The sequence below is a fragment of the Sus scrofa genome, chromosome 6 (assembly GCF_000003025.6).
Source record: "Sus scrofa isolate TJ Tabasco breed Duroc chromosome 6, Sscrofa11.1, whole genome shotgun sequence".
In the NCBI taxonomy this organism is placed as follows: domain Eukaryota; kingdom Metazoa; phylum Chordata; class Mammalia; order Artiodactyla; family Suidae; genus Sus; species Sus scrofa.
In genome coordinates this window covers 46221713-46238213 of record NC_010448.4, presented here as the reverse complement: position 1 = coordinate 46238213, position 16501 = coordinate 46221713, and the positions used below count along the sequence as shown (strand labels likewise).

At 43.2% G+C, this 16501-nt stretch overlaps 2 protein-coding genes across 5 annotated transcripts in view; one reads left to right on the top strand and one right to left on the bottom strand.

Annotated features, from left to right (window-relative positions):
- The window catches only part of ZNF383 (zinc finger protein 383), a 48338-nt gene extending 42858 nt beyond the window's left edge, over positions 1–5480 (bottom strand). The window contains exons 1-2 of one of the 4 annotated variants that reach the window (XM_013998484.2): positions 2938–5480; positions 2045–2112 (exon numbers count right to left, since the gene is read on the bottom strand). In XM_013998484.2, the coding sequence (XP_013853938.1) occupies positions 2045–2071 (27 nt within the window). In that variant the 5' untranslated portion in view covers positions 2072–2112; positions 2938–5480. Of the gene's footprint in view, positions 1–2044; positions 2113–2896 lie in introns of all 4 variants that reach the window. The other 3 variants (XM_021097184.1, XM_021097185.1, XM_021097186.1) reach the window with 3 other exon arrangements.
- The window catches only part of LOC100512052 (zinc finger protein 27), a 57882-nt gene continuing 50529 nt past the window's right edge, over positions 9149–16501 (top strand). The window contains exons 1-2 of the mRNA XM_013998419.2: positions 9149–9263; positions 13828–14043. Of these exons, the coding sequence (XP_013853873.2) occupies positions 13966–14043 (78 nt within the window). The 5' untranslated portion in view covers positions 9149–9263; positions 13828–13965. The remainder of the gene's footprint in view (positions 9264–13827; positions 14044–16501) is intronic.

The following is a 16501-nucleotide window of genomic DNA, read 5'->3' as shown; positions in this document are numbered from 1 at the left end:
TGGCCTCATATGGTGTTCCTGGGCCAGGGATCAGATCTGAGCCACAGGTGCAACCTAAGCCACAGCTTCTGCAACGCCGGATCCTCAACCCACTGTGCTGGGCTGAAGACTGAACCTGGGTCTCAGTGCTCCCAAGATGCCAGTGATCCTGCTGCACCATGGTGGGAGCTCTGTTACACTATCCTCCTATGGTTGTTTAAATGGTGTCTTTTCCCAATATATCTTCCACCTATTTTTTTTTTAATAGACAAAGTCTATTGATTTAAGGAGGCTGACTTAGTACCTATTTGAATTTTATTATTTGCACTAGTTTTCAGTGTGTAACAGATGTTAAAATGTGCCTCTCTCATCCTCAGTTTAAGAGAAACCCTGGAGGAGAGCCAGATAACATGGGCCACAAAACTTTGATTCCACAGTGAAAGCCTTGGCTGTGTTATGATGCATAAGAGCTGGCTGGAAACTGATTTTGTGTCCTCGGTTCATTTCAATTGCTATTCCAAAGGTATTTCAGAGATTGAAGAGTGTATGAGATAGGTATATTTTTGGAAAGCAATGGTATGCTATCTCATAAGGAAAAAGAGGGGACCCCAGTGCCACCAGGATTTCAAGTGGAATGGAATGAGAGTTCTTAGGAGAACTTTCCTTGTGTCCCCAGAGTTTAGAAGGCACAAAGAATGGGGACTGTTTCCCCCCCTGGGACTAGACATGGACACAACAATAGGATCTGGACAGGGTTTAGGTTTATTCCAAGCCTACCAAGAGGATTTCCAGTAGGGGACCTTGCCCTCTAGAGAAGGGCTCCATGAAGGACTAATGCCCAAGGGTTGAATGTAGGAACTACAGAGCCATTGCCTTCTCCTCATGAAAGTCAGATGTGAGGGAGTTCCCTCATGGCTCAGAGGGTTAAGGATCTCACATTGTCACTGCTGAGGCTTTGGTTACAGCTGTGGCATGGGTTCGATTCCTGGCCCTAGAACTTCTGCATGCAGCAGGCGTGGCCAACAAGAATAACAAAAAAGTATGTGAACATATCCTAAGGCAAGAGAGGACCAGTGTCAATATAATTAATACCTTTCTTGTCCCTTACTCACTCTTCCCTTCCCTGCTCCCAACCTCAGGTAGTTTAGAATATCTAGTTCGATGGAGGAGAAGTTCAGGTAAAGGAAAGAGAAGCTATCAAGACTATCTCGCTGCAGGAGTTCCCTTGTGACACAGCGGGTTAAGGATATGGTGCTGTCACTGCAGTGGCTCAGGTCACTGCTGTGGCTAGGTTCAATCCCTGGCCTAGGACCTTCCACATGCCATGGTTATAGCCAAAAAACAAAAAACAAAACAAAACAAAAACCTATCTCACTCACTGCAAACTCCTACCTAAAGGAACCAGGAAGTTAAACTTAAAAAAAAAAAAATTTATGGTACTGATTAGTTCAGTGAAATGGACACTGTTTATTATCCAACACTGACTAAAAACTCATCTATGGGCAGGAAATCAACTGGCCTATTGAAAAGTCTGATAGCAGAAGTTATGGGAAAGAATAAGGCAGTTGTTTTGTAGTTGTTTCCTATGGAGTATTGTTTTTCTAATAGATTTAGAGAAAAAAAGTTAAATAATACTTTCCATGGTGCCTTCTTCCTGATTTTACTATGAAGGCTTCCAGTATTTCACTCTTGGACATTAGTTTTTTGTTTTAACTTTTAAATATAGAAATTTCCAAACATACACAAAAGCAGAATTTAAATAGTATAAAAAACTTCCATGTACCCATTAACAGGTTGCAACAATTATCAAGTCACTGCCAAAATTGTTTTATCTAGATTCTAATCCACTCATTTTAGGTTAGCTTTATTTTTTAATAGCTTTATTGAGATACACTTCACACCACATAAGTTAATCATTTAAAGCATACAATTCAATGTTTTTTAGTATACCACCACAATACACATATCCTATGGTCCAGCAATTCCACTAGTATGTTTATACCCTAGGAAAGCATGCATATGTGCTCCAGGTTACTTATAAATCGAAAACCAAATCCCAGCGCACCTTGTATTTGGCTTGGTCTACAGCCATTCCTCCTTCTTCCTCTGGGGACCTCTCTGAGAAAAGCAGAGCTGAGGAAGGAGAAAGGAACCGTGAAATGCCAGGTCTTTCTTGTGGCTCAGACTGATCAGATCAGAGGTTACCCTGGACTTACACCTATCACTCAAGGAGAGGAGGTATGTAAAGAAGTCAGAGGAAATCTAGGCTGCCCTGAGCATTCCTAGTTTGAGAAAGGGAAAAGTCTGCTGCCTGAGACCAAAATCAGTCCTGACCTCACACACCAACCACAGGAACACACACACTGTCAGCCTGACACAATTACAAGCACCGTCCGACCCCACACACAGTGCCATGTACAGTGCTACATGATCACACTCACACATCCTCACAGGCACAGCCAGCCAGCACATTTACTTAGTACTGCTAACATCCATAAAACCACAATCACATACTGCCCTCAGATAACACAGTCATAGCAGCATAATCACAGATTCTCTACAGTTCCGCCCCCCAACACACACAATGACACAAAGTTATCTGGATACATACAACCACAGTCCCACTACGGGGACACGATCACACCTACACACAGAACCGAACACTGTCACAATTACACACCACAATGAGGATATTCAGTTACACCTGCACACAGCGCTCAACGCGCATGGTCAGTCACAATGACACACCCACCACAGGGACATACAATCACACTCTCATACTGCGCCGCACAGTCACAAAAAGTCACCATCGCACACATGGAATCCGACACTTCCCCCTCCCCCAGCCCAATCAAATCCTACAGGCCCGATACTCCGGACCCGCCTAGACTGTTTCTTCAGACCCTAAGAGATGCACCTCCGGAACCTGGTCCAGCCCCCAAGACCTAGGCCGCTCACCTTGCCCTTCCCCTTCCCCGGAGGCCGAGGGTCCTGCAGGCGAGTGAAGAGGCGGCCCTATGCCGCCTCGGGGCCTCTGGGAAATGTAGTCCGGACAGATACGCTCGGACAAGATGGCTCCCGGCCCTCAAATTATCCGCCATCGCACAGCCCGGGCCAGGCCACACCCCTTTTCCCCTCTCGGAATCGCTTCCTGGAGCCTGGAAATCGAGATACAGTGCCCACACCCTGGAACAAGCTTCTTGCAAGGGCCTGGCCAATCCCGGGGAGACATATGTTCCCTGAGAAACAGAAAAAGATCACTGGATTCGCGCCGGAAGTTGATTAGAGCCACAAGAGCTTTTGGGAAATGTAGGCTAGAGTCAGAGTGGGTGAAGCCCCGGTCCAAGTAGAAGATTGCCTTGGCTTTTTGCACAGAGCTTACCCCACAGTGAAGGAATGGCGCCCAAGATCTTCTAGGAGTTGTAGCTCACGCTGAAAATATTCCGGACTGGCTGAATCGCCGTTTTTGCCTTACTGTGTGGATTAACATGGTGTGGGACCTGTACTGCTTGGGGAGCCGAAAGCCGGGAGTCTGAGACCCGACGTGCACCAGGGAAACTGAAGGAGAGTGGCTAGGCTGGAATGGGGTGAGGGGGATGGCAGCATCCAGCAGTGTGTTTGTTGGGGATAGCAGTATTGACTCTGGTGATGGCCTCAGTATATAAGGGCATAGATGAAATTGGATGAGTTACCACTCTCTTCATCTGGAAAACAGTGATGCTGCAGGGTGTATGTTCTGCTACCGTCAGTTTTATTTGACTTTTGAAGAAGCAAAAAGCAAACCAATTGGTCTGACACGTAGGTTCAGATTTGTCTTTTTATAAAATCGTATCTCTGTTCATGTATGGCTGTGGATCTCTACCCGCTGATGCCTTAGGGATCTTGTTTTCTTTCTTCCAAGAAAATGCAGAAGGCTACAAATAAGAGTTTAATTGAGCATCTTAGGTGTTGCAATTCCGGAAACAGATTTGGGTAAAACCGAGTGTTTCAGAAGAGAAAGAGGGGTTTATAAAGGCAAACTCCACAAAGTTACTAAAGTTGTCTAGAAGGATTGTGATTGACTCTAACTGTAGAAAAGGAAATATTTGTCAGTAAGGGTAGCCTGTCACTGTCATTTTAGGGTAAGGTTCTAATAAGTATCTTGAGTTTTTGGAAGTTGGGATTACACCTGGGCTGAGGCATACATAGGACATACTTTTTCCATGGCCACCCAGCTCTGTTTTAGAGAGCTCTGTTAGCAATACTGGCTCCATTTTTAGTTTCCTTTCACAAATTTCCATCTCTCTTTGTAGCATTTAGCAATTCCTCCTCAGTCTTGGTTTTGACCTCTGACTCTCCCAGTTAGGGGGAAATAATTCATTAGTATGGTCAGTACAACAGCTTACATATAAATTCCACCCCTTTCACCTCTTGGAAATAATTAAAAGTCACAAGTGGGAAACAAAACAGAAAACTCCAGTTTCTGTGACATTCAGACAAGGAAAAGCCCATGAACTCCAAAAGACACACGAGCATTTCCCAATAGAGTTGAAATTAGGTAAAAGCATGTCAGAGAATGAGGACTGGTAAGCAGACGTGAGAAGTAATGCTTAGGAGCTAGTAACTCCTATTAGAGAAGACTCCAGAAATAGGGGGAAAAATCATTTCAGGAAGAGTAGTTCCTTATTCTAAAGGGTAAACTTTGGAGTTCCCGTTGTGGCGCAGTGGTTAACAAATCCGACTAGGAACCATGAGGTTGCGGGTTCGGTCCCTGCCCTTGCTCAGTGGGTTAACGATCCGGCGTTGCCGTGAGCTGTGGTGTGGGTTGCACACGCGGCTTGGATCCCTCGTTGCTGTGGCTCTGGCGTAGGCCAGTGGCTACAGCTCCGATTCAACCCCTAGCCTGGGAACCTCCATATGCGAGGGAGCGCCCAAAGAAATGGCAAAAAAAAGACCAAAAAAATAAATAAATAAATAAAGGGTAAACTTTGGAGAGGGAACTGCTGTGAAGCGAGTAGAGTCAAGCAGAATAACAGGTAGAACACATGTGCCAAGATCAGGAGTCATGTTTAAGGTAAAATTGATCCAGAAAACTAAAATATGTCTCAGAGTTACCTGGTGGTTTAGCAGGTTAAGAATCCAGCATTGTCACTGCCATTGCTTGGGTCCTACTGTGACACAGGTTTGACCCTGGCCTTTGAACTTATGCACGCTGCAGGAGAGGCCAAGGGGAAAAAAAAAGAGTAGACTGGTTCATGCTAATAAGAATAAACGGAGGATGGTGATTAAAATATAAAAAGTAGCTAAAAAAGAAAAAAAAGACACCAAAGTGTTGACTGATCCTGATATGAGTGAAAGAGGATGGAGGAATTAGAATAGAATGAGTAGGATTGATGGAGCAGATGGCATGAGAAATCCTTAGAAGAAAAAAGGGCATGGATGCAAGCAATTAGAGACATGGAAGGGGGGAGTTCCCATTGTGGCTCAGCCGGTTAAGAACCTGGCTAATATTCATGAGGATACGGGTTCAATCCCTGGCCTTGCTCAGTGGGTTAAGGATCAGGCATTGCCTCGAGCTGTGGTGTAGGTCATAGATGCTGCTCAGTTCTGGCGTTGCCCAGGCTGTGGTTTAGGCTGACAGTTGAGAGAGAGAGAGGGAGAGAGGGAGAGAGACAGACATGTGGGGGGTTTTCTTGTGGCTCAGTGGAAGGATCTGGTGTTGTCACTGCTGTGGTTCTGTGGCGAGCATCCAATCTTTGGCCAGGGGCACTTCCACATGCTGTGGGTATGGCCAAAAAAAAACAATAAAATAAAACTACTGGAATTTTTTAAAAAGGCATGAGGGAAGAAAATAATTATGGAGAATAGCATAAAATGTGAAATAAAATAGTTTGTTAGGTTTGTTAATACTTCAGATTATGACAGGCCTGAGATTCAAATTCCATTTCTGAAAATTACTATTCCTGGAGTTCCCGTTGTGGCTCAGTAGTAACAAACCTGACTAGTATCCATGAGGATGTGGGTTCAATCCCTGGCCTCATTCAGTGGGTTAATGATCCAGCGTTGCTGTGAGCTGTGATGTAGGTTGCAGACAAGCCCCAGATCCTGTGTTGCTGTTGCTGTGGCTGTGGTATAGACCCAGCAGCTGCAGCTCCAATTCAATCCTTAGCCTGGGTATCTCCATATGCCATGGGTGAGGCCCTAAAAAGAAAAAAAAAAAAAAAAAAAAGGCAAATTACTATTTGTGACCTTGAGCAAATGACTTGTGCTCTGTGCCCAGTATCATCAACAATCTTTTTTTTTTTTTTTTTTTTTTTTTTTTGGTCTTTTTGCCTTTTCTAGGGCCGCTCTTGCGGCATATGGAGGTTCCCAGGCTAGGGGCCTAATCAGAGCTGTAGCCACCCGCCTATACCACAGCCACAGCAATGTGGGATCCAAGCTGCATCTGTGACCTACACCACAGCTCATGGCAATGCTGGATCCTTAACCCACTGAGCAAGGCCAGGGATCGAACCCTCAACCTCATGGTTCCCAGTCAGATTCGTTAACCACTGAGCCACGACGGGACCTTCCAAAAATTTGATAATAGTAATTTTTTCTCAGGATCATATGGATCAGGGAAAACATGCATGGATTAGGTTAAGCAAAATAAATATTCAAAAGCTATTATATTAAACACTCAACTAATTCTTTTAAAAAATACTTTTTTTTTTTTATGGTTACACCCTCAGCATATGGAAGTTCTCAGGTCAGAGATTGAACCCATGCCTCTGGAGTGATCCAAGCAGCTGCAATTGGATTTTTTTTTTTTTTTTTTTTTTGGTCTTTTTGCCTTTTCTAAGGCCACTCCCTCGGCATATGGAGGTTCCCAGGCTAGGGGCCTAATCAGAGCTGTAGCCACCGGCCTATGCCACAGCCACAGCAACTCGGGATCTGAGCTGCGTCTGCAACCTACACCACAGCTCACCACAACGCTGGATCCCTAACCCACTGAGGAAGGCCAGGGATCAAACCCCGCAACCTCATGGTTCCCAGTCAGATTCATTAACCACTGAGCCATGACGGGAACTCCTAAAATTGGATCCTTAACCTACTGCACCACAGTAGGAACTCCTCTCAACTAATTCTTTGAGGTCAATATTACCCTGATGCCAAAATCAGACAACAAAAACCAGAGGCAACTATCGTTTATGAAGACACAAAAATCCTCAAAAATTACTAGTAAATGGAATCCAGCAATATATAAAAAAAATAATGCAAGTAAACAACCAATTAGGATTTATCGCAGGAATGCGAGATATGTGAAATATGAAAACCAATCAATGAAAACCAAAGTAACACTTCACATTAACAGAATAAAAACAAAAGCCACCTGATCATCTCAACAGATCCAGAAAAGCTGTGGCTCGGATTTTTGATCCTGGCCCAGGAACTTCCTTATGCAGAGAGGCCGAAAAAAAAAAAAGGACAAAAAGTATAAATGGAGATTTTATGAGAAGAAACTTGGCCAATAAACACATAAAAAGATGTTTGATACAACCACGATGAAAAACAGTATGGTTGTACCTTAGAAAACTATACATAGAACTACCATATAACCCAGCAATCCCACACTTGGGCATATGTCCCCAAAAAACTTTCCTTGAAAAAGAAACATGCTCCTGCATGTTCACTGCAGCACTATTCACAATAGCCAAGACATGGAAACAACCTAAATGTCCATCGACAGATGATTGGATAAGGAAGATATGATATATATACACAATGGAATACTACTCAGCCATAAAAAAGCACAAAATAATTTGTAGTAACATGGATGGAACTAGAGACTCTCATACTGAGTGAAGTAAGTCAGAAAGAGAAAGACAAATACCATATGATATCACTTATATCTAGAATCTAATATATGGCACAAATGAACCTTTCCACAGAAAAGGAAATCATGGACTTGGAGAATAGACTTGTGGTTGCCAAGGGGAAAAGGGAGGAGTAGGATGGATTGGGAACTTGGGGTTAATTGATACAAACTATTGCCTTTGGAATGGATAAGCAATGAGATCCTGCTGTGTAGCCCTGGGAACTGTATCTAGTCACTTATGATGGAGCATGATAATGTGAGAAAAAAGAACCTATATGTGTATGTGTAACTGGGTCACCATGCTGTAGAGTAGAAAATTGGCAGAACACTGTAAACCAGCTCTAATTTTAAAAAATCATTATATATATATATAAAGATATATTTGACTATTTAATAAGGAAAATACAGATTAAAATCGTAATGTCATTTTTATACACAATTGTCAGAAAATTTTAAAAGTATGATTATCGAAAAAAATAGTTTTCATTAAATGCTTTTAGTTACAATTGACCATCCTAAAGACTATTATTACTTATTATTGCTGCCTACTACTGTTTTACTTGAGGTAGTTAAGTCTCCATCCCCCCCCACTCCCCACTGGCCCTTCAGAAGGTGATAACCTCTTATGGTATTATCTTTCAGGAGAGGATAGGACTACTCTGACTTCTACCCTATTTTCCCCGGTGCTTTCTCACGCTAAAGGGTGTACCATCATTCCTGTAGCGGATTTGCTCATTCCGACATTGTTCCATCTTCCCAGTGGTTTCATCCAGCGGCGGACTCCCACTCTGACCTCTCCACTCCTTGAGCGGTTTCTCCAAAAAGTGCACTGTACCATCCAGAATTTCCCCCTCTTCCCTAGTCAGGTTCTCCCAGGACCTGAGAAAACATCTGTCCTCGCTTGGTGATTTTTTCTTTGTTTTTCCTCCCTGACTCCCCGCTTCTCTGGTGGTTTCTCCAAGCAGGTAATTGCTCTCCACACAGTGCTGTATCCTGAGGGGCAATTTAGGTTTTCTAAATATAACATGAGCCCAGGACCCAATCTCCAATACCTTCTTACTACCTAGACCGGGGCCACACTCTTGCATTCTATGTGTCAACCTAGTCCGACTCTAGGAAAACCGATAGATATGAGGCCAATTCCTCCGCTGTACGGAAGGCACACTCGTCCAAGATGGCGACCCGCATGCGGAAGCGCCACTAGATGCCGCCATGATTTCTGCCCAACAGCGCCTCTTAACGGAAACTACGCAAAGTCCCTAACAACGTACTTTCGCCGCGTTATCTGTTGGCTGAAAACGGCTTCCAAGGTAATTAGAGCATGCGCAATACCCACAGTCGTAAGGGGCGGTGCTAGAGGTCTGGCTGGTAGCGGAAGTAGCCCTCCGAGGTTTTTTTGACGCTTGTGTCAGGAGCATCTTCACGTTTTGGTTCAGAGAGGACTCAGGTGATTTTTGTTTAGTCTTGACTAGGAATTCTGTGGAGTCAGTGATGGAAGGATTGTCTATGGAGTTAATGATGGTAGTTTTGGGATTCATTGTTGAGGGGTGGGGTCTGTGGCGTCCGTTGATGGGTGTCAGACTGGTCAGTGCTAAGGTTCTAGGCAATGATGAGTATCTTTGAGATGAGTGGGATTTGGGGGTCCGGTGATGGGAGACTGTAGTCAGTGATAGAGCCTGTTACGTCACTATGAGGATTTAATGGGGGTCTGTGATGAGCTTGCTTTCTAAATATTCATAAGTTTATGTATAGCATTCTCTTTATTGCTCATATCTCAGTGTTTTTGTTTTTATCTTTTTTTGAATGTCAGGTTTTTTTTTTAACGCATGAATTAGTTAGAAGGACATTGTCTATTTAAAATAATGCCTCTGGGAGTTCCCGTCTTGCTCAGTGGTTAACGAATCCGACTAGGAACCATGAGGTTGCAGGTTCGATCCCTGGCCTCGCTCAGAGAGTTAAGGATCCGGCGTTGCCGTGAGCTGCGGTGTAGGTTGCAGACGCGGCTCGGATCCCGCGTTGCTGTGGCTCTGGCGTAGACTGGCAGTTACAGCTCCGATTCGACCCCTAGCCTGGGAACCTCCATATGCCACGGGAGCGGCCCAAGCAATGGCAAAGAGACAAAAAATAAAATAATGCCTCTGGTTGATGCTAGGCTGTAAAAATTGCTTTATGGCCCAGTCCAGGGTCAGTTTTCATAAATGTCACATTTATTACGTAAAAATAATGTGTATGTTCTTTATTCATTGTACTGTATTGTTTCATGCATATATTGTATTATATAGATTACTGCTTAATTAATTACCGAGAAAGGTAAACTCACACTGAAAAGGTAATTTGTCCACCTGCCTTTGCTTCTACCAGTTTCTTAAATATTTGAAACTATTACTAGGAACAGTTTTGTGTATTTTTGTCTTTTTTTTTTTTGCTATTTCTTTGGGCCGCTCCCGCGGCACATGGAGGTTCCCAGGCTAGGGGTCGAATCGGAGCTGTGGGCACTGGCCTACGCCAGAGCCACAGCAACTCGGGATCCGAGCCGAGTCTGCAACCTACACCACAGCTCACGGCAACGCCGGATCGTTAACCCACTGAGCAAGGGCAGGGACCGAACCCGCAACCTCATGGTTCTTAGTAGGATTCGTTAACCACTGCGCCACGACAGGAACTCCAGTTTTGTGTATTTTTAACAGTAGAAATACCTAACTCAAAAGATAGAGCAATTTAAGCTCCCACCAGAAATTTATAAAAGAGCTCATTTTCCCAAATGCTTTCCAGCATTTTTTAAGACTTTTTTACAGTTCTGAGGGAAACTTCTAACTAGTTGCTCTAATGCATTTTCCTTTTAGTAAAGTTGGCATCTTTTTGGTTAATTGCCATCTAAATTTCCTTTTCTGTGAATTGTAATATCCTTTGTCCTTTTTTTTTTTTTTTTTTTTTTTGTCTTTTGTCTTTTGTCTTTTGTCTTTTTGCTGCTGCTGTTGTTGTTGCTATTTCTTGGGCCGCTCCCGCGGCATATGGAGGTTCCCAGGCTAGGGGTTGAATCGGAGCTGTAGCCACCGGCCTACGCCAGAGCCACAGCAACGCGGGATCCGAGCCGCGTCTGCAACCCACACCATAGCTCACGGCAACGCCGAATCGTTAACCCGCTGAGCAAGGGCAGGGACCGAACCCGCAACCTCATGGTTCCTAGTCGGATTCGTTAACCACTGTGCCACGACGGGAACTCCCTTTTTCCTTTTTTTCTGGGCTTTTTTTTCTATTTGATTGCTAGATTAAAAAAAAAAATTAGGAATAACCTACCATCGCATATTGAAAGACGTGTATATATGTATATATACACATATACATATATGTATGTATAAAATCTTCATTTCTAAAAATTTATTGTTGGCTGAAATTGTGACATATGGAAGTTCTTCGGCCAGGGATCAAAGCTGTGCCACAGCAAGTGACACCAGATCCTCAACCTGCTGCACCATAAGGGAAATCCCATATTCATGTCTGTTCTATTTTTTTTTTTTCTTTTTTTAGGGCTGCACCTGTGGCATATGAAAGTTTCCAGGCTAGGGGTTGAATTGGAGCTGCAGCTGCTGTCCTCCACCACAGTCATAGTGAACACCAGATCTGAGCTGCATCTGCGACCTACAACGCAGCTTGCAGCAGTGCCAGATCCTTAACCCACTGAGCGAGACCAGGGATTGAACCCACATCCTCATGGAGAAGTAGTTGGGTTCCTAACCCACTGAACCACCACGGGAACTCCTTCATTTTTATTTTTAAGGTGTAATTATCTTAACATGTAATTGGGAAATACCTAATTGGAAATATTTGCTTTTTCTTTTATAGTTTGAGTTTTCTCTCATGTATAATAAGATTCCACCTACTCCACCATAATATCATACAAATGTATATTCTTCAAATTTATTTTAATATTCTGTGAGGTTTTAAAAATACACATACTTGGGGAGTTCGCATCGTGGCGCAGTGGTTAACGAATCCGACTAGGAACCATGAGGTTGCAGGTTCGATCCTGGCCTTGCTCAGTGGGTTAATGATCCGGCGTTGCCGTGAGCTGTGGTGAGCTGTGGTGTAGGTTGCAGACTCGGCTCGGATCCCGAGTTGCTGTGGCTCTGGCGTAGGCTGGCGGCTACAGCTCTGATTCAACCCCTAGTCTGGAAACCTCCATATGCCACGGGAGTGGCCCAAGAAATGGCAAAAGACAAAAAAAAATACATGTACTTAAAATGTTTATTCCTGTTGGAATTCAGTCTAATGTATATTGTGTGATGGGGATTTAGTTTATTTTCTTCCAGGTGGGTTGTCAGTCATGTCAGTACAGTTTATACAATGAATGTCTTGTGTACTCTCAGTTGAAGGTCACTTTTGTCATATGTAAATTAGTATTGTCTGGTCTGTTGTCTTACTTGCTTTGATTATATTTTTGTATTAAGTTTTAATATCTAATAGTGCATGATAATTGCTGATATTTATTGCATGCTTCTTGTATGGAGGTATTGAGCCCTTTGCAAGCATCATCTCATTTAATATTCATAACTCTGTGAGGTAGGCAATCTCATTCTCATTTTTGAAACTAAAGCTAAAATAACTTCTTCATTTTCTCATAACCAAAAAAGTAGTATAGATATAATTCACATCTTCAGTAATGTTACTCCATCTTTTTCCCGTATTTTACCGTGATATTAACCTGTCACAAATTTTGTTAAACTTTATGTTCTCCACAACACTGGCTCTCAAAATGTGGTTCCTGGAACAGCAACATTAGCATTGCCTGGGTACTAGTTAGAAATGCACATTCTTGGGAGTTCCCATTGTGGCTCAGCAGTAATGAACCCAGCTAGTAACCATGAGTATGAAGGTTCGATCCCTGGCCTCACTCAGTGGGTAAAGTATCCAGCACTGCTGTGTAGGCTGGCAGCTGCAGCTCTGATTCAACCCCTAGCCTGGAAACTTGCATATGCCGCACGTGTGGCCCTGAAAAGAAAAAAAGAAATGCACATTCTTGGGCCTAGCTATGATCTGAATGTTTATTCCCCCCAAATTCGTGTGTTGAAATACTAATTTCCAAATGTATGGTATTAGAAGGTGAGGCTTTGGGGAGATGATTAGGTCATGAAAGTAGAGCCCTCATGAATGTGATTAGTACTCTTAAAAAAGAGATCTTGTTGGAGTTCCCGTCGTGGCACAGTGGTTAATGAATCCGACTAGGAACCATGAGGTTGCAGGTTCGATCCCTGGCCATTGCTTAATGGGTTAAGGATCCGGCGTTGCCGTGAGCTGCGGTGTAGGTTGCAGATGTGGCTCGGATCTCAGATCTGGTGTTGCTGTGGCTCTGGTGTAGGCCGCTGGCTACAGCTCTGATTCACCCCCTAGCCTGGGAACCTCCATATGCCGTGGGTGCTGCCCTAAAAAGACAAAAGACAAAAAAAAAAAAAGAGAGAGAGAGATCTCACAGGGCGTTCCCTTGTGGCACAGTGGGTTAAGGATCTGGCACTGGCATTGTAGTGGCTCGGATTGCTGCTATAGTGTAGGTTCAATCCCTGGCCCAGAAACTTCCATGTGCTGCAGGTGTGGCCAAACCCCCCCCCCAAAATAAAACCCAACAACAAAACAGATTCCACGGAGCTCCCTAGCCCCCTTCAGCATGTGGAGACAGCTGGAAGGTGCTGACTATAAACCAGGAAGAGGGCCTTCACCAAAACGTGATCGTGCTGACAGCTTGATCTTGGACTTCTCAGCTTCCAGAACTGTGAGCAATGTATTTCTATTGCTTATAAGCTACCCAGTCTATGGTATTTTGTTAGAGCAGCCTGAATACACTAAAACAGGCCCTACCCTAGGATTTTTAACTGTATTTTAATAAGCTCTCCAGGTGATTCGAATGCATAGTCAAATTTGAGAGCCACTGGTCTGTGGTGCTAGCTCAGGAAGCTATACCTTGGAGTTCCCTGGAAATGTTTATGTGATGACTGACCATGTGGTCATTGTCTTTCCAGGTTTCTTTGTGTCTCTGGGGAACCCCTGAGCCAGATCTTCCTTCAGACTCCAGCTCACCTCTCCCCCTCAGCTTTGTTTGAGTTCATAGATGTCCGCCAAACTTTAGGCGCCTGAGAGAATAAAGGTTGAGACCCAGCATGACCATGCCAGCTATTTGGACCTCTTCCCAGAAATGCCTGGGCCTGGCTTCAGAGGAACATGGAAGCTCACGTGAGGTAAGGATGAGGAGTCCAAGGGGGTGGGAATTAATTCTGGGAGTAGATAAACTCTGATCTGTCGCCAGAGCCTCAGGGCAGAGGCAGATTGGGCCAGGGGAAGCTGCCAGACTTTCCACTGCCCCGAAACATCTTGATCTTTCTGCCAAGAGTGAGCAACGCACATGTAATGTCTCCACATCTGGAGGCCAGTGCTATGACAGTGGAGAGATAGGATGTCAGGGAAAACTGTCCTTTATTTTGATCTAATGCTGTATTGATCTTTCGGCCGAGGATGAAATTCTTGGTTGGAAATCACGTACATGCGAGACTTTGAAAGTATTTTTCTATTTCTTCCTAAACTGCTTCCCCCAACACAAATATTTTCTCTGCTCTCTTTCTGAAGTGTGGTTATACATACTGTTTCCTTTGTATTTTCTACTTTTCAGAGAGGATTATTTTTCTGACTTTAAGTTATATTTTTTTACATGTATGGCTTTATCAAGGGATAAGCTTGAATAAACTTCTTTCGTCACCCCTCCCAAAAAAAGGATAGCTTTCAAGCATCATAATTTTAGATGCTAAAAACCAAAAATATCTTTAATACTTTTTCTATCCTGTCTTTCCTTCATGTTCATCCCCTCACCTGAATTCAGTGACCTGCTGTCTGTGTACACCTCCTGAATCTTCATCTCCATTCAACTCCCTATCCACCTACCTAGTGTCCATCCTTGAATGTGTCTTATCACCTAAATCTCAATACATACAAAATTGATTATTTCTTGTCTTCTTCCTGCAGCCTCCTCCTCTCGTCCTTAAATTCATCTGTGACAACATAATCTATAGCAACACAAAACTGATAACCAAAGAGTTATTTGAGTCCCCCTTTCTCACCTTCACACTCAGTATCAGTTTTACCTCCTTAATAATTAATATCATTCTCTTCTTTGGCCTTCCTACAGCTTTACTTTAGATAAGAAATTTGTATTCTTTCATCTGAATTGTGCAGTTTCTCATGATTGATTTTTCTGTCTTGCCCATTTCAAAATACTCTATTTTGAGACTAATCTTCCTTCGGTATTTTTTTTTTTTTTTTTTTTGGTATTTTTAGAGCCGCACCTGTGGCATATGGAGGTTCCCAGACTGGGGGTTGAATCAGAGCTATAGCAGCTGGCCTACACCACAGCCACAGCAATGCAGGATCTGAGCTGCCTCTGCAGCATACACCACAGCTTGTGGCAATGCCGGATCCTTAACCCACTGAGCAAGGCCAGGGATGGAACCTGCATCCTCATGGATACTAGTCAGATTCATTTCCACTAAGCCACGGCAGGAACTTCCTTTTCAACTTATTTTTTAAACTTTTTATTTATTTTGAAATGATTATAAATTCAAAGGGTATTGCAAAATATATTATACAGTTCTCCCACAAATTCCAGTTTATTGTGGTACATGATTTTTTTGTTCTCTTTTTAGGGCCACAGTTACAGCATATGGAAGTTCCCAGGCTAGGGCTCAAATCCGAGCTGCAGCTGCTGACCTATACCACAGCCACAGCAATGCCAGATCCGAATCACTTCTGTGACCTAAGCCTTAGCTCGAAGCAACGCTGTATCCTTAACCCACTGAGCAAGGCCAGGGATCAAAGCACATCCTCATGGATACTAGTCAGGTTCATTTTCATTGAGCTACAATGGGACCTCCATTGTGGTACATGATTCTTTTTATTCATCATTGGATCCAGTTTGCCAATACTTTTTTTTTTTTACTTTTCTTTTTTGGCCTCCCCGCAGCACATGGAGTTGCTGGGCGAGGGATCAGATCCCAGCCACAGTTTTGATCTTCATCATTGCTGCGGCATCGCCCAATCCTTTAACCCGCTGTGCTGAGCCAGGGAGTGAACCTGCACCCTGGTGCTGTAGAGACACTGCCAATCCCATGGGAACTCCCAATTTGCCAATATTTTGTTTAGGATGTTTACATCTAAGTTCATGAGAAATATTGGTCTTTAGTTTTCTTTTTGGTACTTTGTACTGTTTTGGTATCAGGGTGGTAATACTGGCCCCACAAAATTAATTGAGAAGTGTTTCCTCCTCTTATTTTCTGAATGAGATTGTGTGAAAATGAGACTAACTCTAGGCGTGGAGATTTCTTTTGCAGGAGCTTTTAAATTATTAATTTAATTTAATAGTTATGAAATTATCATCTATTTCACAAATGTTGAGTTTTGGTAGATTGTGGTTTTTGAGGAATTGGTCCATTTCTTCTAAGTTGTTGACTATTAGCATAGAGTTTTTTATTCACTTATTTTTCTTTTAATGGCTGCCAGATCTGTAACAATACTCCTGTTTCATTCCTGACATTGGTAATTTGTTATCGTCTTTCTATCCTTGTCAGTCTCATTTACTACTGGGTCAGTCAGCAGGATTTATCAATTTTATTGATTTTTTTTTCTAAGTAACTACATTGTTTTTATTGA